The sequence below is a fragment of the Staurois parvus genome, unplaced genomic scaffold (assembly GCF_062004578.1).
Source record: "Staurois parvus isolate SC_StPar_1 unplaced genomic scaffold, SC_StPar_1.0 ptg000746l, whole genome shotgun sequence".
Lineage (NCBI taxonomy): Eukaryota > Metazoa > Chordata > Amphibia > Anura > Ranidae > Staurois > Staurois parvus.
This window is the reverse complement of record NW_028318542.1, coordinates 5146073-5173390: the sequence shown is the minus strand read 5'-3', so window position 1 is coordinate 5173390 and position 27318 is coordinate 5146073. Positions and strand designations below refer to the sequence as shown.

Sequence of the window (27318 nt, the reverse complement as noted above, 5' to 3'; positions counted from 1 at the left end):
ACCAAACAAGTTCATTATATTTAATCCTATTAGTACTGTAAAATGAGTCAGCTTTTTATCAGTCAAAATCCCATATCAGCAATAGGATGGGAGATTTCAGTGGACAAAGAACTCCGCTCATATTTCAGAAATGCAAACAAATAGTTTGAGTAATCCATTGAGTGTGCCAATTTCAGCCCTCCCGGGTTTTTTTCTTTATATATAGGCCTGTACAAGATCATAATATTATTACCTCCATTGCAGGAGCGGCATTGTGCCGATATGGAGATCTTTAGTACCACCACGCTGTTATTAATTGTCTGTTTGATCTTCCTGATCTTAAGTATCACACATGCCAGGAAGCACCAGAACAAAGGTAGACTGCCACCGGGGCCCACCCCACTGCCCATTATTGGAAACATTCTCCAACTAAATGGAAAAGAGGTCTTCAAGTCGCTCAATAAGGTAAGTTTACTCAAGACTGATTAAAGGTTTCAGTTACAAGTTGGAAGCTATAAAGCATTAGTTTAACCCCTTCACGCCTAAGGGTAAAACAAATCTTAAAGCCTAAGTAAAATTTTACAACATGTGTTAGTAAAACCGTACATATCTTCACAACTACTTCGTGTATCCAGATGTATTATGCCTTGTTTTTTGCAGGACAAAGTGGGTTTTCATTTGATGGTAAATGGTAATGGATATCACCTGATTTTCTTTTTATTATTAAAGGAAAACTGGTCCAAAATTGGAAAAACAAAATAATAATTTTTCTAAATTTAGCTGTGTGTTTCTTGTTACTACCATAACCTACCACCAAAGAACAACCCAAAATACATTTTCCAGCTCTTGATGATCGCAGCGATATCATATATATGTATGTTATTTGTTACCTGTACTACAGCTCAGAAACAATAGTGCGCATTTTGTTTTTAGTTTTTTACCTAAAACACACTGACACTGATACCAATTTATAAAAAAAATGAAAAACCCTTACCTTTGACCTTGACCCAAACACTAACCCTGGCACTGAACTAGATCAGACCTTGGTTTGAACTGGCACTGAACTAGATCTAGGTATTTTTTTTTTTATTTTTAAAATTTTTAGTTTTTTGTCTCTCTCTCTGCAAGTAGAGAGAGAGATGCAATGTATCTCTCTCCTCCATTCAAAGAGAAAAAAAAACAAGGGGGGCGGGCTTCACAGTGACTGATCACTTGGGGCAGCACAGTGGCTAAATGGTTAGCACTTCCGCCTGGCAGTACTAGGGTCCTTGGTTCGAATCCCAGCCACGGCTCCACCTGCCTGGAGTTTGCATGTTCTCCCTGTGCCTGCGTGGGTTTCCTCTCGGTACTCTGGTTTCCTCCCACACTCCAAAAACATGCTGGTAGGTTAATTGTCTAAATTGGCCCTAATATGTATATGAATGTAAGTTAGGGATCTTAGATTGTTCACCCCTTGAGGGTTAGGGACTGATGTGAATGTTCAATATATATGTGTAAAGCGCTGCGTAAATTGACGGCGCTATATAAGTACCTGTAATAAGTAATAAATAAATAAATCACTGTGATAGCATATCAGAGGCTATCACAGTGATCATGCGATCCAGAATTGGGAGTCCCAGGCCCTGATCATTAGAATGGGACACAGAGCTCTCAGTGACACCCTGGTCTTTGTGCTGGGAGTGCGCTGTGTGGCACACTCCCAGCACAAAGACAGGTACGCAAATATGCGACCCCATGGAAAAAAAGGCCAGCTCTGTGAGCCCGCATATTTGTGTGACGTCGGCATCAAGGGGTTAAATAAAACAAGTTGTCACTCTGCAGTCTATTAAGTCACAATATAACATGTTGCAGTGACCACATTTTGGCTTTTAATTCATGTATATACTTACCTATTTTCAGCCCACTCTGGTCCGATCATGTGATCTAGCTCCCCTGTGTCAGCCTGTGATGGCTGCAGGGGAGAGGAGGGACCACCAACAATGGCTGCATCATATGAGCCTATGAGTGGTATCACCACTTCCATCTTTCACAGTCATTGTTCAGCACTGTCTTCATTCCCCTGACTGACACAGGGGAGTCAGATCACATGACTGGACTGGAGTGGGCTGAAAATAGGTAAGTATATAGAGTACATCTATTTTCACAGGTTAGTTAGTATAGGTTTTAGGAGGGGGAGGGAGCATTTTTAAAACTAATTAGGTTTGAGCTGGAAGTCCACTTTAAGGGGAGCAAAGGATATTTCCTAAATATGTTCCATGATTTTGAATGGGTTTTTTTTTCAGAACACAACCCTCTCCTAGGAGTATATTTATACAACATTTGTCAGACGAATTTCATAAGCCTTGGCCCAGCCTGCACATATTTTCCCTGCATTTCCTCTAATAAGTTCATTTCCTATGATTGTCAGCTTTATCCAATGACCAAAATACTGTAATTTTCCTGATTGAGATGTTTCAGTAAAAATAATTGCATTTTGGCCACTGGATCATCCTGACAATCATGGAAATTATCGTATTAGAGGAAATACAGGAAAATATGTGCAGGCTGGGCAAATGCTTGAGACATTCATCTAACTAATATTTTACAACTTTTTAACTATGATGGCCTTCTGTAGCTAATTATGAACAGTCAAACTTTCTGCTGAAAATCAGGTTCGGTTCAGAAAATGTAAAACAAAAATGTGGGCTAAAAAAAGTTGTCTAAATACAAGAGGCAAGCGTATTCTTACTTTAAAGTGTTACTAAACCCTGCAATCACTGTTTTTGGTCTCCCACAGTACACACAACATGGAAATGCAATTATTTTAGTAAATATAAACTGCTGAATACCTTTTCTCATCAGCAGTATATAGCAGTCTTTTGACTTCTATCAGTATGCAGCTGAGCACTGGTTAAAGCTCGTAGAAGCAGTTTTAGTTATGCTCTAACTGTCCTATGGGGCTGCATGACCCCTGACCTTCTGTCTGGACAGTACTGATTGGCCTCCCAAAGAAAAAAAAAACTCTCCAGCAATACACACTAAACTGAGCATATGCAGAGTGACTCCTACAGCTCCGTACTATCAGCAAATGGATTGGGGACAGTAGAAGAAGGGGAGGATCAGGGAAGACAAGATCAAACAGCCTTTTTACACAATGCAGAGGATTAACTCCTTAGGATTTACACCGAGTAAAACAAGCATACGTTACTGCATATACAGTCTTATTTTACAGTTGCAGGTTTAGTAACATTTTAATCTTGGTGTGCTTTGAGAATTTCTTCCACTTTTGAGCAGTAATATCACATTAAAAAACTCAGCACTTTGCTCCTGTATAGGAGCTTCATATAATAAAGACCTGTCAGTGCAGGTCCCTCTCCTTGTGCAGGCTGACTGGTCTCGACTCCGCCCCCTCCTGTAGTTTTCAGCCAGCCGCCTGTAGTGGGTGGTCCTGTTAGGCCCCTTCCGTAGATCTACTCTTGGCACAGACTATGTGCAGCACAGTGATGATGTAACTGCTATTTCTTCAAGGTGTTATATGGGGTTGCAAAGGGATTTGGTGCACAAGAAATGGGTGTATTTCCTTTATGGCTGGAGGAATATATTTTATTGATCATTTTTGTGCCCAAAGTTAGGCTTTAAAGTTTAAATAAAGCCTTTTTTATCATTTTGGATGGTGTAGGGAAGGGTTAATACCTATGTAGGTTTCTGGTGTTTGTTTCTCTGCTGAGGAGATCCACTCCCTCTGTGTATTCTGGGGATCAAGGGCTAGGAATAGGAATAAAGGGAAATTTTCCAGTGGGGGCATTTTTTTTTGATGTAGTTAACTGATTTATTTTAGAGAGATCTCCTCTGACTTTTGCTGTGTCTCTAAATAGAAAGTGAAAGAAAATCTCTTATATGGAACACAGACATCAAAAAAAAAAAAGAAAACACTCATCAGGGATTTTACCAGAGGGATTTCTCCTCACTTAAAACCTCATAGGACAGTTGATATCATTATGGTTTTTAATATTATTTTTGCTACTATAAATATGTTTTACCCATAGCTCCAGTCTATTGCAATGTACAAATTATTCAAATAGCACTCTTTCTACTTGTCTGTGATTAAGGCTGGCCATACATTATACAATTATCTTCCAATTTTCTGCCCAATTTCCTTTAGATTTACCTTCAACTGTGTAGTGCAAGGGCCTGCCTAATTGGATACAACTGAAAGTGTTGTTTAGGTTTGTCCTCCTATTGTAAGTTTTTTGGTAAATCTAAACCAAAAATCTCCAGATAATTGTATAATGTATGGCCAGCCTTACAGTGCATTTAGAAAGTATTCGGACTACCTTCACTTTTTTCAATTTTGTTATCTTGTAGCCTGATACTACGGTTGTTTAAATTAATTTTTTTTCTCATTAATCTAGACTTAGTACCCCATAATGACAAAGTGAAACAGAATTTTAGAAATGTTTGCAAATTAATGAAAAAGGAAAAACTGAAATATCACATTGGCATTATTATTCAGACCCTTTCCAACAGGGACTTTCAAGCACCACAGTTAAACAATTGTTACATTGTGGCCCTTAGAAAGTCCCTGTTTCCAAAATGTGTGCTCTCTAACGTTCTGAAAATTGGGATAAAAGCACCATCATTTTTTTTCATTATGCTTGACCCGTAACAAATATACTCATTTGCAACAACACCTGAAATTTAGATCAGGTGTCTACCATTTCTCTTGATCGTTGCTGAGATGTTTATACACCTTGATGGGAGTCCACCTGGGGTAAATTAAATTGATTGGATGTGATTTGGAAAGGCAGGCTTCACAGCTGACAATGCATACTGTATCAGGAAAAAAGAAAAAAAAAGCCATGAGGTCAATGAAACTGCCTGCAGAGCTCAGAGACAAGATTATTGCAAGACACAGATCTGGGGAAGGCTACAATAAAATGTCTGCTGCACTGAAGGTTCTCCTAGAGCACAGAGGCCTCCATAATTTAATCAAATGGAAGTTTGGCACAACCATGACTCTTTCAAGAGCTGGTCGCCCAGCCAAAATGAGCAATCGGGGGAGAAGGACCTTAGTAGGAGAGGTGATCAAGAACCTGTTGGTCACTTTGACTGAGCTCCAGAGATCCTGTGTGGAGATGGGACAAAGTTCCAGAAGGACAGCCATCACTGCAGCCCTCCACCTATCTGGATTTTATGGCAGAATAGCTAAATGGAAGCCTCTACTTAGTACAAAACTCGTAAAAACCCACCGAGAGTCCTTTGGGTGCTTTTTTTTGCAAACTCCAAGAGGGCTTTTTTATATGTTTTACACTGAGGAGAGGCATCCGTCTAGCCACTCTGCCATACAGCCCAGATCGGTGTCTTCAATAGACACAAAGTATATAGCCCCCCTCTGTGTGTACCAAATGCCTCTACAAAGTAGCAGTCACATCATCACTGTGCTGTCTATAGCCTGTGCAGAGAGCAGAACTATAGGAGGGGGGCAGCTAGATCCACCCACTGCAGGCTGCCTGCAGAAAAGTACAGAATGGGGGCGGAGACAAGACCAGTCACCCTGCACAAGGAGAGAGAACAGAAGTGACCGGTCTTTATCACAGGAAGCTCTTGAACAGAGGCAACATTTCCCACTGGATTACTGCACAGATCTGGAGGAAATACAAAAGAAAAACACACCAAGATTACACACCGAGACTACATATGACTCTTGCATTTATTATTATTATTATTATTATTATTATACAGGATTTATATAGCGCCAACAGTTTGCTCAGCGCTTTACAATATAACGGGAGACAATACAGCAACAATACAGTTCAATACAAGAGGGTTAGGAGGGCCCTGATCCTGGGAGCTTACAATCTAGGATTTAGACATCATTTGCTTATTCTGGAGTTCCACTTGAAGGGAGAAGCCTTATTGCACACCTTAAAGTCAAACACGTACTTTAGTTCTGCTGGCAAAGGATCAGTTCTGTGTGAGGCAAAGGCTTTGATTGGTTTCCTCTGCCTCAGCAACCAGTTTCTTCCTTCCTTATGTAGAACACAGCATTGGCTGAGGCTAATATATTGAAGGGAAAATGGGGCAGAAACTCTGGAGGAACCTAGAAAAGGTAAATATTGAGGGAGGGGGTTGGGCGTAGGAAGTCAATGCTGTAAGCACAACCAGTGGACCCAAAGTCAATTTTTTGCTTTAAACTTCAGTAGCAAAACACTGATCACATTTCTATGCAAAGGAAAATTCTTCGAAATGTTGGACTGGCATTGGAAAAATGGAACAGCTGTCAAATAGTGCCGCAGTTTGTGATTTGCCAGGGTATTAAAAGCCACCAGTGTGGCTCTGATGGGAGATCTTATATGGAATGTGTTGCACTGTAAGCACCTTTTTGATATTTTAGTATACTGATTTCATAACATTTCAAGACAGAAATTAGGCACTTATGATCTTGTTTGTCCTGCAGCTGAGTGAGAAGTATGGCCCGGTATATACCATTCATATGGGCATGGAAACAGTTGTCGTGCTCTGCAGCTGTGATGCAGTCAAGGAGGCCCTCATTGATAACGCAGATGATTTTGGTGCTCGAGGACACATGCCTCTACTGGAAAGGATAAGCTCAGGAGGACATGGTAAGAACTAACTTAATTATGTAGCTGTCATTTTTGACAGTGCCTTCTTCAGACAGGAACTGCCTAACACCAGGGATTCCATTTCAGTTTACTACTTGTAACTAATAAAGTTAGGAACCCTTGCTCAATCTCCTACATAATTATTATTAATATTATTATACAGTATTTATACAGCGCCAAAGGGTATGCTCAGCGCTGTACAGTAGCAAGGGGGACAGAACATGAACAATACACGAATGGTTCGAGGGCCCTGCTCTTTCGAGCTTACAATCTAGGACCAAGTAACCACTTTCAGTACTCTCCGAGGAAGTCACGTGGGTGTGATGCAAGCATCAGAGTGGAGCTAGTGACGTCATCACGTTCAGACCTAGAAGTAAGAGAGTTTTGTCCAAAGCATGGCTGCTGAGCCAGGTTCTTAAAGGGGAAGTAAGTGCACATGATTTTACCTGTAGTGCACCATACATTGTAAGTGTATATTTTTAATTTTTTTTTTTAATAAAAATAATATTTTAGCATAAAGCACTATGATTCCTTTCATTTTTTTATGAGCACCTTCTTGTAGGGAATAAAAATATACAGGAAAAATCAGTTACCTTTGGAATAAACATTAAAAGCCAAAAAAAATAGGAGAGGAGAGTTAAAATGGTGATCCGTAATTTCAGCAGAAGATTGTAGAGACTAACCTGGTATCTATCTGCCTCTTAAAGGGGAAGGTGCATTTTAACTTATTGTATCTATAGGTCAAATGATAAGATGAGAGCTTAATGTAGCTGAGGGTGGATCACACAGGGAATCACGTTTATGACTTTGAAGTGATTGTGAAGCACAAAAGACCAGCATAACAATGTGGGTGAAATGGGACTTTTATTAGTGCACAATTACAGTATTTTATCCATATGCATATGGTGGTGCTGTATATGGAGGTTATACACATTGTATAAAATTTCAAGCACGCAGATTGATTTTTATATGACTGCTAATAATATTCATTTAAAAGACCAAGTGGTCCCTTGAGATTTCCCCTTTTATTATTTATATATTTTTTTATTTGTATCTATTAATAGATGGACCAGCTGGGTTAAAGTCATAGTATTTCTGGAGTTAGGCTTTAATGCATCTCTCAAACATGTAATTTGAAGGTCTGTGTATTTTTAATGTTATCCTTTTTTTCTTTTTTTGCATTTGTACATGTCCCCATGGCCCAGTTACCTATGACCTTTTTTTCCACCAATATTGTTATTGTATTTTTCAACGTACACGAAGAATAAGCACAAAGTTGTTCAGTTTAAGAGGTGGAATAATTAACAAAAAATAATAAATTCCTCATCAAGTGTGTAACATATCATGTGAGTTTAGGGTGAGAAAGGAGGAATGTATAATGTAGAAGAAAGGCACCTAAAGATCTGCAGTGCTGAGTCCTGTGATAATCGTGTAGATAAAGTTTGGTTCTTTTATCATCCAGGCCTAGGGCAGATGGGTCTTCAAACAACCTAGAATTTAGCTTTAAGTAGCTGTGGCTACATTGGCTCTCATTAGCCCCTTGCCAATGTATTCTACTTCTCTTGGTTCTGTTTGGTTTGGCATACCTGCCCAACCAAAAAAATAGTAATGTAGCCATAGACAGACAGACAAGTTATAAGAACTTGCTGAAAAGCTCCTAGTTAAAGCAGTATGTGGTTCCCTAATTCTGTAGTAAAGATGGTTCCCAGTCAAAAGGAAATATGTAGGACGTTGTATCTCATTTGTTCCATACAACATTTTCAGGAGTGGTCGCCAGTAATGGGGAACGATGGAAACAGCTACGACGATTTTCTCTGATGACCCTCAGAAATTTTGGAATGGGTAAAAAAAGTATTGAAGAGAGAATCCAGGAAGAGGCCTACTTCCTTATAGAAGAATTTAGGAAAACCAGCTGTAAGTAAAACACATGGGGGTCCAGTTATAAAGCGGTTGTATGACCCCAAAACACTAAACATTATTAAAACTGTTTTTTTTTAAATACAAAAGTGTGGTTAGCGCTTTCTTGCTTCATTACATCAAAGCAAGTGTAGCCCTATTCATGTACATAAAAGAGAGGAGTTTGGTTAGATAGAGAGTCTGGTCATGTGACCAGCTTGGGTTAGCATTGTCACCCTAACACGGAAAGTATGTTACTGTCACTACTTCCGGTAGAAAAAAAATAGACAAATGAAATGAATGCAACCACCACATCTAAGGACTGATAAGCTGCAACATACACTGTATTACATATCTGTTTTGGGGTTTATAAACACTTTAAATCTCAAACATTTGCAATAAATTGAAATATCAGCTTTGGTGGGAGAATCCCTCTAATGTTGTATATAGTAAATTAATTGTAATGATTTTTTTTTTTTAAATCTGTACTATCTCTCTCTTACAGGTAAGTCTCTGGATCCAACTTTCTATTTCTCCAAGGCAGTTTCAAACGTCATCTGCTCAGTGGTGTTTGGAAGTCGGTTTGAGTATGAGGACAAAACTTTTCTCAAGCTTTTGGGTTTTTTACATGAAATTTTTAAAGGTTTTAGCTCTGTCTGGGGACAGGTAAGTAGAGAGCTTTAGACCAAAAAGTAAATGTTTGTGTTAATCCAATTATATACAGTATATGTTGGGAGAATTTAGCAAAAACTGGCACATATGGAAAAGTGCTCCTGTTTTTAAATGAATATTGCATACACCTACGTGAAAAGCGCCAAATTGTTACATAAATATATTGGTAATTTGGCACACAGAAATTGAGATTTAGAAGAAATAGAGATCATAGAGATTTAGAAGAAATATAGCAATTAAGGGGTTTGAGTGCAAAGTAATAATATTTAAATAATTCTTGGACCCCAAAGTGGTTTTGTGAGAAAAAAAGTGGCACAAAATTTTTTTTGTCATTTGTGGACAAAAATATATAGTTGATACTAATGGGCTGTCTTACTAAAGGCACTGTGCACGTTGGAAGAGCATAGTAAATGAGGTGAAGCATCACTATACATAGAATACCCAATCACATGCAAGGAAAATTTAAAAAAAAACCCAGCATTTATGCTTGGATGATGGAAGTTAGCAGAGCATCTCCTCATTTATTAAGCTCTGGAGCAATTGCACTTGCAACTTGTACAGTCTATTTGCCTTTAGTAAATCCATCCCAATGCAACATTTTTTGGAATTGGTATGCTAGGCTTACTATGTAATTTCTCTCAGATAGGCTTATTGGTTTATTCATTTGGTGCACATATTTCCATTCTTGTTTCTGTGCATTAATTCTGATGGATGCAAGAATGTTCATTAACCCCATTGTTTATGTATCTTGGTCTTATTCTGAAAATATCTTTTAGATGTACAACGTGTTTCCCAAAGTGGTTGGAAAGATTCCGGGACCTCACCAAAAAATGTTTAAAGCTATTGATGGCATTCAGAAATTTATTGAAGAAAGGGTGAAAATGCATAAAGAAACCCTGGATCCAAGTTCTCCTCGAGACTTCATTGATTGCTTCCTCTTAAAGATGGAGCAGGTAAGGCAATTTATTCTGCTGGGGTTTACTTGGAAATTTTATTTTATGCTTGCAGAAAGATGGCAGATTGACAGTTGGAGTCTCCGAAAAATGATCATTTGATATCCGGTACCTGTTCTTTGAAAACTTAAAGTCACCATTAAATTAGGAAATGGACAATCTAAAATGTTGTTCCTAAACTCTATTTTTACATAGGGAATGTTAATATACTGTATGTGTAAAATATATATAACCAACAGCAAAACTAAAAAGTTTATCTTGCAACTAAGAGATAAGACATGATTAAAATGTGTATCTGAAGCCAAAGCTTTTTATTCAAGTAAAAAGAACCCCGTGCTATTAAAGGCATAGGATATAAAATCAATATATAGAAATTGAAAGCAGCTCCCACCGAACCCTGCAATCACTACACTGATAAATAAATAAAATAAAAGATAAAACAGGTGAAGTGCTTCTCACAAATATTATAACCCTAAAGTGTCACTGCTAAATAAATCAATATATATTGTAAGTGAAAAATCCAAATATAAGAGAATATATATATATATATACACCCACTCATTCACCTGCCACTTTATTAGGTACACCTGTTCAATTGCTTGGTAACACAAATTGCTAATCAGCCAATCACATGGCAACAACTCAATGCATGTACATATCTAGATGTGGTGAAGATGACTTGTTAAAGTTCAAAATGAGCATTAGAATGGGGGAAAAAGGGGATTTAAGTGACTATGAAAGTGGCATGGTTGTTGGTGCCAGACAAGCTGGTCTGAGGATTTAAAAAACTGCTGATCTACTGGGATTTTCACGCGCAGCCATCTCTATGGTTTACAGAGAATGGTCCAAAAAAGATAAAATATGCAGGGAGTGGCTGTTGTGAGGACAAAAATGCCTTGTTGATGTCAGAGGTCAGAGGAGAATGGGCAGACTGGTTGTTGCGACATTCAGATGGTTGGGTCAGAATTTGGCGTAAACAACATGAAAGCATGGATCCATCCTGCCTTGTATCAATGGTTCAGGCTGGTGGTGGTGTAATGGTGTGGGGGATATTTTCTTGGCACTAGCAAGGTGTACCTAATACAGAGGCCGGTGAGTGTATATTATAGATATATGAACACATTAAAACAAATATAAATCATATAAAAAGCTTAAGGATGTTTTTATCTATCTATATTCCTTTTACAAAGTTCAATGGCTACATCTGTGTATTGTTTATAGGCTGTGTAGTAGCAAAGAGCTGATTGTCTGCCTGTTTTCCTGACATCCCATGAGTCATCAGGAGGGAGGAGGGATTTTCTCAGCTAAGCACACCCTCTTCCCTGCATGCTTCAGCTAAGGTCAGATGGATTCCGAGATGTAAATTCTACAGAATCATCTACCATTATTCAAAATGGTCATGGCTAGAAATGCTAGCGGGGTGTTTTTCAGGGGGATCTCTCGGCAAACTAAAACATGGAGACATGGATGGATGGGGGAGATTGCTTTGAACATTAAAAATGAATTAAATAGCATTTTGGGTTTGGCTGCCCTGTCTGAATGGTCCCGTAGTCTTCTGCAACCTGTCAAATGTCCCAGAAGACTACAGGGAGGGAGAGGGGAGAACAACTTCCGATCACCTAGGTCATCGCACTGGAAGTGAGAGTGGGTACCTCTCAGTTTTGGGTACCCACCCCCCAAAGGTGCTAATCCTTAACGGGGAGTGGGGGGGACCAGTTCTTAAAGCAGAATGTCCCCTTTGAAGAGATTAAAGCGGAGCTCCACCCAAAGATTGGGTGGGTACCAACTGCCAGGGGAACGATGAGCAAGGTAAGTATTCCTGCTTATCTGGAGCATAAGAGATTGGGGAAGGGTACCAACTGTCAGGGAAACGATTAGCAAGGTAAGTATTCCTGCTTATCTGGAGCATAAGAGATCGGGGAAGGGTATCAAATGTCAGGGGAACGATGAGCAAGGTAAGTATTCCTGCTTATCTGGAGCATGAGAGATCGGGGAAGGGTACCAACTGTCAGGGGAACGATGAGCAAGGTAAGTATTCCTGCTTATCTGGAGCATGAGAGATCGGGGAAGGGTACCAACTGTCAGGGGAACGATCAGCAAGGTAAGTATTCCTGCTTATCCTTCCACCCCTACAAGTATTTAAGCCTTGTAGAGTGGATAGGACCCACTGCAAGGATTTATTTTCGTCTTCTCTGGTGTCCACTTAATAAAAATAATTTTTGTTTAACCCCTTCATTTCAAAAAAATCTTTTCCAAGCTTTGTAAAAGGTGATGTTTATCTTATTATAAATTACACAAAATTCCCTGCATAAAATATTACTTTTTTTTAATCTAACAAAAGTGGAGTTCCAGCAGTTTTAGTGTTCATTAAAATTCATCAGCTGCAGAAACTGTAGCTGCTGACTTTTAATAAACACACACTTACCTGTCCCGGAGTCCAGCGATGTTCTCACCCGCACCGGCCCTTCTCAGCTTCTCTCCACCACGGCGCCGGCATCTCAACTGTGGGCACCAGGCTGTGACAGCTTGCGGCTTCACAGCCTAGTGCCCACTGCGCATGTACGAGTCGTGCTGTGAATGTTCCCAGGAGACTGCCGGAGGGAGGAGGGGACCGAACGTCCGGCTCAATTCACCGCGGCAAAAGGTGCCAAATATGGCAGTGGAGAGGCGGGAGGAGGCAAACAAGCAGAGCTTCCACTTTTGAGTGGAACTCCGCTTTAAGGGCTAATTCAAACTAGATGCAGTCCAGTGCTTTTTTTCTGCATCAAAAATGCATGCATAGTGTTTTCCATGTATTCCAATGGCACTGGTTCAGACCAGTGCAGTCAGTTCCAGTCAGTTTCCAGTGCAGAAAAAAAAAGTAGAATGTGCTGCATTTTTTCTTCACAGAACCATACTGGAACATGGCAAACTGCATCAAAACTGCACCGGAGCTGTGTGTGGTGTGAACTGTAAGCAAAAATGTATCCGGCAGGGGCGGACTGACCATTTGTAAACTCGGGCACTGCCCGAGGGCCCGGGGCCAGTAGGGGGCCCCATGAGATGCCCCTGGTACCTTTTTCATAGGCTTTTTTGAGTTTGGGCAAAGACACAGGGGCCCCATGATCCCCTATTGCCCGGGGGCCCCATCAGTTGTCAGTCTGCCCCTGGTATCCGGAATGCATCTGGAGTGCATTTTTGTAGTGTGAACTGGCCCTAAAACTAATACTGGTCGGACTGGAAAGCAAAAACATATTTTTGACTTTTTCTGACTTTGACTTTGTTCTTAGAATGCATAGAATGGAATGGTGCAGGGCACCATTGCAAAACAAAGCCATGTTTTTCCTGTTATAATACTATGGGGAGTATTTACAAAGCAGTGAATGTGCCATTCATCAAGGTGAATTTAGGTGAATTGTTCCCTGTAAGTTAAACCATATGCACCTGGGAGATTCATTTAGAGTGAATGTCTGGTGAATGGCACATTCACTATTTTTTAAATATACCCATATGCTGTATGTGTTAATTTGGCATCTTTAATAATAGCACATTTTATGCTGAACAAAAAGGAACAAAGCTGCAATAATACCATTTCTGTGGGGTATACCGGGGCGAGAGTTAAAGTGATCAATAAAGACAAGTGAATACAGGATTTTGCCCAGCTCTTAACTTTGTTGCCATTTTTTCAACTACTATTCCTTATTAATTCTTTAGGAAAAAGATGTGCCACAAACTGAATTTCACAAGAAAGGCATTGTGAATACCACATTCGATTTGTTTGGTGCTGGTACAGAAACTGTCAGTACAACGTTGCGTTACGGACTGTTGATTCTGCTCAAACATGCAGATGTTGAAGGTTTGTCGTGTTTCTAAATTAAAATATTAATTTAAATTAGAAATAAAATTATATGACTAACAAAAAAATAGCACTTTTGTCAAGTAAATATGATTTTTATTTTTAACCAAGCAGTACATTGAGTAACATTGAGTATAGACGATAACACTAAGCGGTACATAATGATGTAGTATGGCAGTTCCTAAGGTCCCAAAGTTACAAAAAAAAGCTAAAGTAGACTGTACGGTGCGTTAAGACTTCAGTTTCTTGAAGTGGTGTCAGGGCTCCGGGAATGACCAGAGGTGTGTGGACCGACACAGGGAAACACAGACTTCAGGTATAGCGTGTAAACAAGATAATTTATTAAGGACAACACAAACATAAACGCAGTGCAACAACCAAACCCAAAACTAACACAAATACATACAACAAGGTGAAACAAACCCAAACCTAAACTGATATATATATATATATGTATATATATGGAGCACAGCGTAGTCAGGCGGGCTGGGTCGGTAGCTAACGGGCAAACAGGGTACCAGGAGCGAGCGGAAGAGTGGTCAGGAATAGCCGAGGTCAGGACAGGCGGAGATCGTTCAGAGTCAGGTTCAGAGTCAGGATCAAAGCAGGATCAGGCAGGAAGCAGACAGGATGCAGGTACAGGGGTGCATGGGAAACATACACCAAGGCACTGATCACAGGCCTGGTCCTGCTTAAATACACCTGCAATCAGCCTCAGGTGATGGCCTGACTGCAGGAGTGAGATTCTGGCTGCTGAGAGCACCCGCTGGTCAGCCTTGGTACTGCAGCCCACAAGGCAGGTGAGTCCCACCACCATTGGCGAGTCCATTCTTGACAAGTGGTACCATTATGAGATGGAGATAAAACTTGAGTATCTGTTTCGTTCTTACCAGGACCTTCAGAAGGGATCAACCCAAGTTAGAGGGTTGATGTTCATTCTGTCTGAGAGTCTGTTAAGGAAGATCAGGATTCTGCCAAGAAAGAAGGGGAATGAAAAGGGAAGAGATTTGGGGATTTGAAGAATGTGGAAGTAGAAAGAGTGCTGAATGGGAAATCAGTGGCAATAAAGGGTATGTGTTTGGTATGTGTGGAAAAAAGGTAGTGGAGAGTGAGAAGAGTGGGAAGGAGGAGGTGGGTGGAATATGGAATCTCAGAGAACGTAAGGGTAGCAAAATGTAAGGAGCACAAATTGAAGCTAATGAAGGGATGGGTAAGGAGGGGGGAAGGGTGTAGGTACTCCAAGCTGAAGAAAGGGCCCAAAACTTCAGCAGGAACCACCCTGTACACCCAAGCAAGCATTTAGCAAATGCTCATGTCCAGATTTTGAGTTGTGATCAGCCTCATGTGTCAAATAAGAAATATTTTACAACATATATTAATGTTTGGTATTCTGGTTTTGAGCCAGTGGGTAGAGCTTTGGATTTTTTTGTTGCTGTATTTTTAAGGTAAAACCCCATGATTACAGAACTTGAAGGCTATGTTCACCTTTTGTGAAAAAACATTTGCAGTTATTATTTTTATTAATGTTCGGGTAGACAGTTACTGAATGGCAAAAAGAATCACTGAACTACGAGAGCCTACAAAAGTTCTAATTATTTGCTGCTCTATCCAAACCTAGAATTAAATGTATTTGGCTTGACATACATTTTGGAGCACATATATGAGCAATAAGAGAAACCCTTAATGATGAACTCCAAACAGCTAAGTGCCCAGATAAATACTTATATGGTAGCTGTCTTACCTGCTAAAGGATTTATATTTATGTTCACCCGGTCTTGAGATTTACAACGCTCTGCTGCACAGCCAGGTTGGTGACTTCAGTTTTCTCTTCAGCTATGCACAGCTAGGTCACTTTCCTGCCTCCACCCTGGGATTGGTCAGTTAAGGAGCAGCAACAAACTGATGAACTCATCTCCTATTATCTTCTACTGTCACCATGTTCTTTGTCAGCATATATGAATGCAGCACACCTCAATGGTACCTCCAATTCCAATTAGTTAGCCAATCCATTGGTGATCCATCACTCTGGAAATGCTCTCACCTCCTTGATTTTCCAGCTGCTATTGGGTTCCTCCCCATGAGCACATCCCCATGCTGCAAACTTGTTTCAAGGGAAGTAAATTAGCTGGACATCAATTAAATCACGAATGCTAAAATTGTATAATTCAATAAGACAGGTTCACAGCGTGACCTCCCACCGGTCATCCACCTGCTCCAATGCGTTTCACCCAAAGTGCTAAATCATTGAGATATTGGTGTGTGGCCTGTTTATTTCCCTTGACACAGGTTTAGATAGTCAGTTCAGGCATTTATACTAGCTGTATTAAAAAAAACAAAGCTTTTACTTTTCTAATAATAGGGAACTACATTCATTTAATCTAGCAACATTTAGTTCTCATGTTATAAAACATTATCACAATAGCATAATTAGAGGGAACACACCACATAGATGTAGCACTACCCTCTTGAGAGCCGCAGGTTTTGGATCCCCTTTTACTTCCTGCACAGCCAGGCAACACACACTTTCCAGACACAATAAAAGTCCATGGGATTGGCTTTTAAGTTTTATTAGGGAATTTAACTTGGATAGGGTAAAGGGGTTATGGGATGCCCAACTTAATTGCAGAATAATAATTGAGGACAATGCTCTTCTCTAGATTACTACAAAAATGGAAATAATTTGACAGGAATTCTAGACAGAACAATGCGAGTCTTCAGCACAGTGGTAGCTTGCAGGAGCTCAGAGTACCTTTGAGAATATTTTTTTTAGCAAAGTCCCAACTCATAGGAGCTCTTAGTCCTAAAAGTGAACAAAATGCCAGCCCACCTGGCTTTGGTATATGATCCCAGGACAAGGGGCTGGGTAAGTTATAAACCTCCCCCAGAAGACTTGCCAAGAACTTACATCCAGCAGACTTCTCCCTTATAGGCCCTGGCAGGGACGGACTGACAACTCATGGGGCCCTGGGCAATAAGAGATCATGGGGCCCCTATGTCCTTGCTCACACTCAATCCACTCCCAAAAAAGCCTATAAAAGGTACCAGGGGCATCTCATGGGGCCCCCTACTGACCCCGGGCCCTCCGGCAGTGCCCAAGTGCTCGAATGGTCAGTCCGCCCCTGGGCCCTGGGGATGTAGAGGTACTCACACTGTTTTTGTCTTGCAGCTGTGGATAGAACTGCTTGGAGCTCCCTCCTTCAGCTCTCATCTTTCCTCCTTCAGCTTCCAGTCTCCAACCTCCAGTCTGGAGGCCAACCCCCCCCTTCTCTGGGGCCCCCTCCTAGGCTACACTGAATAACTTCTAAGCACTCCATCTTCCACCCGACTCCCTTGCTGGCCAGGGTCTGTAAAATATATGGGCTGGTCTACCACATCACCAGGCCTCCTGCCTGGAATTGGTCAGATTCCCAAAAATATGCAGATCAGCCCCTCCTCACCTCCGCCTTCTGACTTCTAAAAGCATCCCTAAGCTTCTAGAGCAGGGGGAGGTACCAGAGGACTGACCTGTAGAGCCCTCCAGCATAACCTGAAGCAGGGGCAGACTGACAACTCCTGGCAATAGGGGATCATGGGGCCCCTGTGTCCTTGCCCATACTCAAACCACACCCAAAAAAGCCTATGAAAGGTACCAGGGGCATCTCATGGGGTCCCCTACTGACCCCGGGCCCTCGGGCAGTGCCTGAGTTCCCAAATGGTCAGTCTGCCCCTGACCTGAAGTAACCCTCTGTCTAAACCCAGGCTTCTAGCAAAGTTCTAGATACTCTCAACAACTATGTACACTAGATGGCGGTACATAGATCAACCACATCTACTGGTATGCTAACAGAGGATTCAGCTACAGTACCCACATCTCAGCCGTACTGATACATTTCACCCTGATTGAGCTTAGTTGAAGAGGTAAGATCAAGGAATGTGGCTAAGATGTGGGGACTGTAGCCAAAGCCTTTGTTAGCTTACCAGTGGATTGTTGATCTATGTGGTGTGCGCCCCATAATTTTCCTATTGTGATTGTTTTATGGAGTGAGATATGATTCTGAGCAGCTCTATTTTTGACATGTAGTTACTGTAAAAACATTAGATAATTAGATATAACTGGCTGCCAAGCTAGCCATTCATTATTGTATAATTATAAACTTTTCAACTTTTTAGACTTTTTTATTTTTAAACTTTTAAAAATAATTTCAGAAGCTTCAGTGACCAAATCGAATAATCAATATTAACAATATTTTAGCTTTAAATTACTGCCATTGTTTTTCTTATTTACAGAACGCATCCACAAAGAGATAGACCAAGTCATTGGTCGGAACCGGGCTCCTTGTATTGAAGATCGATCTCGTATGCCATATATGGATGCTGTGATCCATGAGATTCAGAGATTCATTGATCTCATCCCAATGGGAATCCCACACAAAGTGACTCGTGACGTGCACTTCCGAGATTTCATCATTCCAAAGGTGAAACGACAAGCGACATCCTAGTTTCTTTGGCTAGTTTAACTAGACAGTACAAACAGCAAGGATAATATGCGAAGTTCAGTAATTCATAGCAACCAATCAGATTTCACTTTACTGAAGATAGATCAATAAAAAGGTGATTGTGCATGGTCTTTATTGGTTACTGCTTTTTGCTTTTTATCCTTAATAAGTAAACAAACCCATATTTACTAACTGTGCTCACGTTGGGATTTAACTAGGATGGGTCTTAGGGCCAAGATCAAGTTTGTCTAGCTGTTGTAAAATGCAAATAAATGCAAACTGGTGACAATACAGTCATTAACTAACTATATTTATATTTCTAAATGTCTAAATGAATTATTAATACAAAGACTTAGAGTATGCCGCTTTATATTCTGTCCTAATCGGGTTATACTAGTATGATCTTTTTGTAAATAAAACCCTACTGATTTATTAGGTTTTCCACTTAGTATATGGACACACATTTTCTTGGCATGAAATATTATGATCCCAATAATAATCAAATGAGACGTACTGGCTTAGGTTAAAACTCAAACTGAACAAAGCAAGAACAAACCAGTATTTATCTTATTGATATCCAGTATGAAGTATGCAGGTGTCTGAACTCATTGATCAATAGCAATCCTGTACTATGAATATGGGTCTGATTATATAGTTCTCAATCTTTAGAACAGAAACTACGTCAATGACTGACCTTACTAAATGTGCACTCACAGGACACTTTATTAGGAACACCTGTTCAATTGCATGGTACCACAAATTGCTAATCATCCAATCACATGGCAGCAACTCAATGCATTTAAGCATCTAGATATGTTGAAGATGACTTGCTGAAGTCCAAACCGAGCCTCAGAATAGGGAAGAAAGGGGATTTAAGTGACTTTAAATGTGACATGGTTCTTGGTGCAAAATGGGCTGGTCTGAGGATTTCAAAAACTGCTGATCTAGTGGGATTTTACACAACCATCTCTAGGGTTTACAGAGAATGGTCCGAAAAAGAGAAAATATCTAGTGAGCGGCAGTTGGGTGGACGAAAATGTCTTGTTGATGTCAGAGGAGAATGGGCAAACTGGTTGCTGTGATATTCAGATGGTAAGGTCAGAATTTGACCTAAACAACTTGAAAGCATGGATCCATCCTGCCTTGTATCAACGGTTCAGGCTGGTGGTGGTGTAATGGCGTGGTTGATATTTTCTTGGCACTAGCAAGGTGTACCTAATAAAGTGGCCGGTGAGTGTATATTATAATGATTCTTCTTTTCTAGGACACCACTGTATATACCATGCTCAGCTCTGTTCTCCAAGACCCCAAGCAGTTCAAATACCCCAATGAATTTAATCCTGGACATTTCTTGGATGAAAGTGGGAAGTTCCGTCGGAACGATGGGTACATGCCCTTCTCTTCAGGTATGCATCACTATATGGGATCAACATACCTACCTGTGTGCCTTCTACAGTACTACACACATACTATTACCTGTATCGTTGCACCTTGCAGAAAATGTTATGGCACCCAGGATGGATAGATGTTCAGAAAATTCAGGAATTAGTACAATGATGGAAACAAAAAGCAATTTTAAACAACCAGGTAACAGACATCATAGAGAAAGGAGAAAGATGAGCTGTACTGAACTATAATCTTTCAGGCACATTGGCTTCTAGATTTGTTTGGCCTTGATGACACTTTTGCAGTGGTGTCCGTTTGTTGTGTGTCACAATTGTAGGACTGGATCTCTAGTTTGAGCACCCAAATCTTTCATATTACAAAAAAGAGTCAGAGCAAGCTCTTACAGATACAAATTCACTGAATAGCCCCCCAAAAACAAAAATTGAGACAAAGCTGAAGATAGACTAACTAAAGAGCCCAGAAAGGGAACACACACCAGACTGGAAATCACTCAACACGTGTCATCATATACTGCCAAAGGAGCAACATTTTTTTTAAAAGTATCATCATCTGCTAGTGGATGGTCAGTTTCTAGGTGAAGTATCAACAAGCTACTGAAAATATGCATCTGGGAAGCTTCAGTTAGAAGGGTGCATTTTTGTCTCATAGGTCACTAGTTCACTGACCCCACTTACAACTAAATAGGTACAACATTACTGTACTGCCTGTAATTTAGATAATAAAAATTTACTTTAGCTAGCTTTTCAGAAGGATATTGCATTTGTGACCTGCTCCCTTTGATCCTTGAAAGATTTAAAACTTCTATGTCAACATGTGGAATTTTTTAAAAAAGAGCAAGTGCATTGCAAAAATAAGATGTTAATTCATTTCTTAAAGGTGCTTTCTGGCAGCCCTTTAGGTGGGCTTTAATGCCTGGGGGGGGTAGTGACTTTTACATCATGTAACCACTGTGAATGGTTCTCACACCAGTCAAAAGATTGGGAGCCTGTCTTGATGGCTCCTGACCAGAAGCCTTCACAGAGAGCATGTATGTGTTACGCCACTGGCAAGGGTAGAGTAAAGTAACAGTGTACCCATAAAAGGTGTTTTGTTGAATGTCACTGGGCAGAACTCTGGTTAAATCTCCCTGCCTACATTTTTTTTCTTCTGTCCCCTTAATCCATTTACTTTCTCTATATTTATTATAATGTATGCTAAGAAGAAATTCAGCAATGATGGTAAGGCCAGCACCACTATTAAATAAATACAAAACAATAAAAACAGCGCTTATTAATTACAAATCATTCAACCATATATAAAATGTATACAAAGCCCACACACAGTCCATGTGTTTAATAGAGTCCACTGTGTTTAAAGTGATTGCAGTTACTCCACAAAATAAAATAGGTGCAAAAAGAATATATGTGACTCCTCCATTAATATAAGTGCACTCTTATGTATTCAACGTGCATCAACAATGATAGAGGCCTCTTGCCAAATATGTTGGACCATAAAGTTAGAAATGGTCAAGATCGCTTTTGAGGAATGCACCTTCCACAACTCTCCTTATAGGGTCTGCAGGCCAAGGCACTTCCATTCACCATGATCAGTATTAAAAAAGAAGAATGTACGCCTTCATAATGTAGTATGTAAAAAAGGTCCTTCAAAGAGTGTAGGGTGTCCTGGCCCATTTTTCACATCTGGTCTTTAAAAGGATGGTTAGTGTCCTCAAGTTGTTGCTAAAATTACTGGAGTGTCTCACGGTTACCATAAACCTGTCCAAGTTCTAAAGGGACCTTAAACAGTGAGTTCCTGTGGGATTGAGAGCTACATTTATGATAAAGAGATCTTGTATTTCTCTTACGTCAAAAAATACTTTCACTATTTTCTAGCATTTGTTTTTATGTGGTGAATGCTGAGAACAGGGCTAGATGCCAGGATGATTTAACACCAGCTTGCATGCACAGAAGGTACATCATACCTGGGTTCTCAATGGCCAAATAAGAACAGGATCAGATGGCAGCAACAGCAAGTGGGGACCTGAAGGAGGGCAAGTCTGCCATATTGTACAAAAATGCTAAGAATAATTGAACATTATGACATGAGCTCCCCTGTACCTGAAGCATAGTTTCACACTAAACTGGGGGTAGGCAACCTTGGTATTCCAGCTGTAGTGAAAATGCAAATCCAACGAGGCAATGCAAGACTGAGAAAGCTACAGGCATGATGGGATTTGTAGTTTCACAAAAGCTGGAGTGCCAGGGTATCCGACCCCTGCTCTAAACTGACAATATCTACCTCATTTTAAAATATCAATTTTAGAAGGACTAATTTGGTCTCTTTCACAATCTGAGAAGAATTGAAAGGATGTCACTTTTGCTGTATTTAAAACTGGACCTTTCTGGAGCTATATTAGATCTATGGGCGGTCAGATGTGAAACAAACGTTTACTTTTGCATCTGTTTACATCATATTACCTCCCATCCACCATGTTTAGATCCAGCAAAAAAAAAACAGAAAAGGATTCAGACCTTTTCCATTTTTTTGGACAAGTTCTCAGAGGTAATCAGATGTAAATGGATGCAAATGTGGCTGCCTATAGATTTACAGTACATGGAGCTTCCAATCAGGTCCACCTGAAAATTTGATGGACAGGCCTGATCAGACTGCCCATTGGAAAGGGTCCTAAATGAAGTAACTAATCTGCTTCTATCCATGCAGTGAACTTGTGTTTTCCAATTGCTTGCTTCAGATTAACTGTACTTTGCATGTTAGTGTTTCATTACACTTGATGTGGAAAGTGTAATGAAACACTTGATGTCTAAATGTCGTCACTAACTGTCTCTTAGTCATTTATAATTCTCTTTCACTTCACAGGGAAGAGGATCTGTGTGGGTGAAGGTCTTGCAAAAATGGAGCTCTTCCTGTTTTTCACCACAATTTTACAGAACTTCACCTTGAGATCCCCGGTAGACCCCGAAGACCTAGACCTTACACCACAAATGAGTGGATTTGGAAACATGCCATGTACCTATGAACTATGCTTCATCCCACGCTAATCAATTGGACTAGGGAACTTTATATTGAACTTGTTATTTTGGGAGTTCAATCAGAAAATGCTCCCTAATACTGTGAAAACAACATAAGGTTATATACTGTATATACATGAACTGTATCTTCCACCGACAGCTTGCGTAGAGCATTCTGTAATGTAGAAATGTTTTAAACTGTAAATATAAATCTTATTTTTAGAGCTGAATTCCAGGCAGATTTAAAGTGGTAGTAAACTTGATCATTAAAGAAAAAAAAAAAAATTCCCCTGCACGGTAATGTCATAATGTGCTTGTATGCATCGCATACTAGCACATCATGTGAAACTTACCTTAAAACGAAGTCCAATGGTGCGCTGTCACCTCTGACAGGTCTTCCATCTTCACTTGGTCCTTCTTCCTGGCTCATGGGCTCCAGCAGCTCTAATGGCCAAGCCGCAATGACGTCATTACTGCACTTGCGCGTCGGAGTCACTGTTTACGGCACACAGCTCTGAAAGAACGGCGTAGCCGTTCGCATGCACATGCGTCGGTGCTCTACACAAGTAAATATCTCCTAAACGGTGCACATTTAGGAGATATTTACAGTACCTAAAGGTAAATCTTATTAAAGGCTTACCTGTACCCATATGGAAGAAAAATATATTTTAAAAATATTCTTCCCAAATATATTGACATATTTGAAATACTACAATTTTGGCCATATTCAATATATTTCAAAATTTATTTCAATAAATATATATCTTTCCCCTGTCCTGCCCTGACCTGGCCACTGCTGTCTATAACAGTTTGCTTACATCCGCATTAGACTCGCTTGCTCCTCTAACAACACGAAGCATTAGGCCCTGACCATTACAACCTTGGCAGACTGACCACACCAGAAATCATAGTCGTGCGCTGGAGCGATTGTGGTGTAAAACCAAATCCCAGCAAGCATTCACCTGATATAAATCTGCTCTCCTAACATACAATTCCTCCCTTCACACTGCCAAACAAGCCTACTTTGTCACTCTTATTAATACCTTGTCATCCAGTCCTCGTCGTCTCTTCTCTACTTTTACCTCTCTACTTTCTCCACCTCTACCTCCACCCAGTACCTCACTCACTGCTCACGAGATTGCAAATCACTTCAAAAACAAGATTAACGCAATTCGTAGGGGCATCGCCACTGCACAGACATCCATCCCACTTAGCATGCCTTATACTAAACCTCCCTCAACATTTTCCTCTTTTGACCTCGCTACTACCGAAGAGGTCACTAAGGTTTTCTCAGAAGCCCATCTCACTACCTGCCCCCTGGATCCTGTCCCCTCACAACTACTACGGTCACCCTCTTCTTCCATCCTATGCTCCGTCACTCACATCTTCAATCTTTCCCTCTCTACTGGTGCCTTCCCCTCCCCTCTAAAGCATGTGCACATCACTCCCATACTTAAAAAGCCCTCCCTGGACCCCACCAACCTGAGCAACTTAAAACCCATCTCCCTGCTGCCATTTACCTCTAAACTCCTAGAATGTTTAGTCTACAATCGCCTGTGCTCCCACCTCACCAATGACAACCTTCTTGACCCTTTAAAGTCTGGCTTTCGCTCTCTACACTCCACTGAAACTGCCCTACTAAAACTCACTAATCAACTACTAACTGCTAAAACCAAAGGCCACTACTCCGTACTCTTACTACTTGACCTCTCTGCGGCTTTTGATACGGTTGACCATCCCCTCCTCCTCAAAAAACTCCACTCTCTTGGCCTCAGAGACTCTGCTCTCTCCTGGTTCTCCTCCTACCTATAGCAGCGCTCCTTCAGCGTTACCCATAACGCTGCCTCCTCCTCTTCACTCCCTCTTTCTGTAGGGGTCCCTCAAGGTTCTGTCCTTGGACCCCTTCTCTTCTCCATCTACACCTCCTCCCTTCCTCCTTGGTCACTTGATAAACTCCCACGGCTTTAAGTACCATCTCTATGCTGATGACACACAAATCTATCTTTCTACCCCTCACCTCACCCCTTCAGTCTCCACTCGCATTACTAACCTACTAAGTGACATATCGGCATGGATGTCACTCCACTTCCTCAAACTCAATCTTTCCAAAACTGAGCTCTTAGTATTCCCTCCAGCCCGTGCCCCCTCCACTGACTTCTCCATCAAGATCAATACCACAATCATAAGTCCCTCCCCTCAGACCAGGGTACTAGGTATAATCCTTGAGTCCCATCTGTCCCTTCAGCCCCAAATCCAATCACTGTCCAAATCTTGTAGACTTCACCTCCGCAACATCTCCAAGATACGCCCATTCCTAACCTCGGAAACCAGTAAGCAACTTATTCACTCCCTTGTTATATCTCGCCTTGACTTTTGTAACTCCCCCCTCATTGGCCAACCTCATCCCAGGCTATCCCCTCTTCAGTCTATCATGAGTGCTGCTGCCAGACTTATCCACCTTACTAACCGTTCTGTATCTGCCACCCCTCTCTGCCAATCCCTCCACTGGCTTCCCGTTGCCCAACGGATAAAATTCAAAACATCAACAATAACGTATAAAGCCATTTATAACTCTGCCCCAAATTACATCACCGATCTTGTCTCTAAATATCACCCAAACTGTACTCTCCGCTCCTCGCAAGACCTCCTACTATCTAGCTCCCTTGTCTCCTCCTCCCATGCTCGTCTCCAGGATTTCTCCAGAGCTTCCCCCATCCTCTGGAACTCTCTATCCCAATTTATCAGACTATCGCCTACTCTGCTCACTTTTAGGCGATCTCTGAAAACCTATCTCTTCAGGGAAGCCTATCCTGCCCTCAGCTAATACTGAAATCTTCTACTCTTCCAACCAGTCCACCCCCCACAGTTACTACCTTTTGTACAACTAGCACCTCCCTCCTAGATTGTAAGCTCCAAGGAGCAGGGCCCTCAAATCCCTCTTGTATTGAACTGTATTGTTACTGTATTGTCTCCGGTTATATTGTAAAGCACTGAGCAAACTGTTGGCGCTATATAAATCCTGTATAATATATATATATATATATATATACACACAGTATATATACATATACAGTTGTAAATATAGCAGTGTGTTGAAAAAAAGTGAATAAAGCTCAAAATCATTCTAATAGCTTTTATTTCCATACACACAAATGCATTGGGAACACTACACATTCTATTCCAAATCAAAACCTATCAAATTTGTGTTGTTCCTCTAAAAAAAAAATGAAGAAAAGTGAATATTAGACTGTTCAAAAAAATAGCAGTGTTTGTATTCTTCTTTACAAACTCAAACATTCACTATATAAACTGAAAAATGTTTGAAGATTTTGCTTTCCTTTGAATCACTTAATGAATATTTTGTTGTATAAGCACTGTTTCTGAGAACTGCTGTACATCTGTGTTGCATGGAGTCAACCAACTTCTGGCCCCTGTGAACAGGTATTCCAGCCCAGGATGATTGGACTACATTCCACAGTTCTTCTCTATTTCTTGGTTTTGCCTCAGAAACTGCATTTTTGATGTCACCCCACAAGTTTTCTATTGGATTAAGATCCGGGGATTGGGCTGGCCACTCCATAACGTCAGTCTTGTTGGTCTGGAACCAAGATGTTGCACGTTTACTGGTGTGTTTGGGGTCGTTGTCTTGTTGGAACACCCATTTCAAGGGCATTTCCTCTTCAGCATAAGGCAGCATGATCTCTTCAAGTATTCTGATGTATTCAAACTGATCCATGATCCCTGGTATGCGATAAATAGGTCCAACACCGTAGTATGAGAAACATCCCCATATCATGATGCTTGCGCAACCATGCTTCACTGTCTTCACAGTGTACTGTGGCTTGAATTCAGTGTTTGGGGGTCGTCTGACAAACTGTCTCCGGCCACTAGACCCAAAAAGAACAATCTTACTTTCATCAGTCCACAAAATGTTGCGCCATTTCTCTTTTTTAAATATATTTCAAATATATTTTTCTTCCATGTGGGTAGGTACAAGTACACAAATAGACTTTACTACCACTTTAAACTGTAATAAAATAATATCTGTAGAATCTGATGTTGGTAACTCTTGTACAGTGGAAGATTGAGACTCTGTGCCATGCACATGTGATGACAAGTGACATGCCGATAGGAGTATGAAGAGCCCATCAGTATGCAGTTGCTTTTTCATTGTCCAAGGATGGGAGCAGTGAGGTGTCCAAGCTGTATTATCCACTAGCAGTAGATAAATGTGAAATCAACAATCAGACTATTCTGAATAGCAGGGTTTTTACATCTCTGTACTAGCTGGATAAAATTAAAAATGGTTTAGCAAGTAAAGCAGAGTCCATATATGTATTTAAGACGTGTATTTAGTTTATTGATTGAAGGTCAGCTTCAGTTTTTTTCTATTACAAATAACTTGGATAATATTGAGTAATAAAATGTATAGACATATAAGGAGGTTTGTGTCATTGCTTTTTTCTTCCTTTAATAAACTATTATATTTTA

At 40.5% G+C, this 27318-nt stretch overlaps 1 protein-coding gene across 1 annotated transcript; it reads left to right on the top strand.

Annotated features, from left to right (window-relative positions):
• The first annotated feature begins 231 nt into the window (after nucleotides 1-231).
• On the top strand, nucleotides 232-27318 carry LOC149445145 (cytochrome P450 2G1-like). The gene is made up of 9 exons (XM_089654202.1): nucleotides 232-444; nucleotides 6416-6581; nucleotides 8346-8495; nucleotides 8983-9143; nucleotides 9926-10102; nucleotides 13796-13937; nucleotides 18204-18391; nucleotides 19677-19818; nucleotides 22676-27318. Exons 1-9 carry the CDS (start codon nucleotides 262-264, stop codon nucleotides 22855-22857), a joined length of 1491 nt encoding a protein of 496 aa, XP_089510328.1. The 5' UTR covers nucleotides 232-261; the 3' UTR covers nucleotides 22858-27318.

Bases quoted from the DNA above. Each gene is read 5' to 3' on its own strand.
- LOC149445145 (XM_089654202.1), top strand. From the start codon at position 262: ATGGAGATCTTTAGTACCACCACGCTGTTATTAATTGTCTGTTTGATC. The intron at 13,938-18,203 runs GTTTGTCGTGTT...TCTTATTTACAG, and splicing joins CAAACATGCAGATGTTGAAG to AACGCATCCACAAAGAGATA. The intron at 18,392-19,676 runs GTGAAACGACAA...CTTCTTTTCTAG, and splicing joins GAGATTTCATCATTCCAAAG to GACACCACTGTATATACCAT.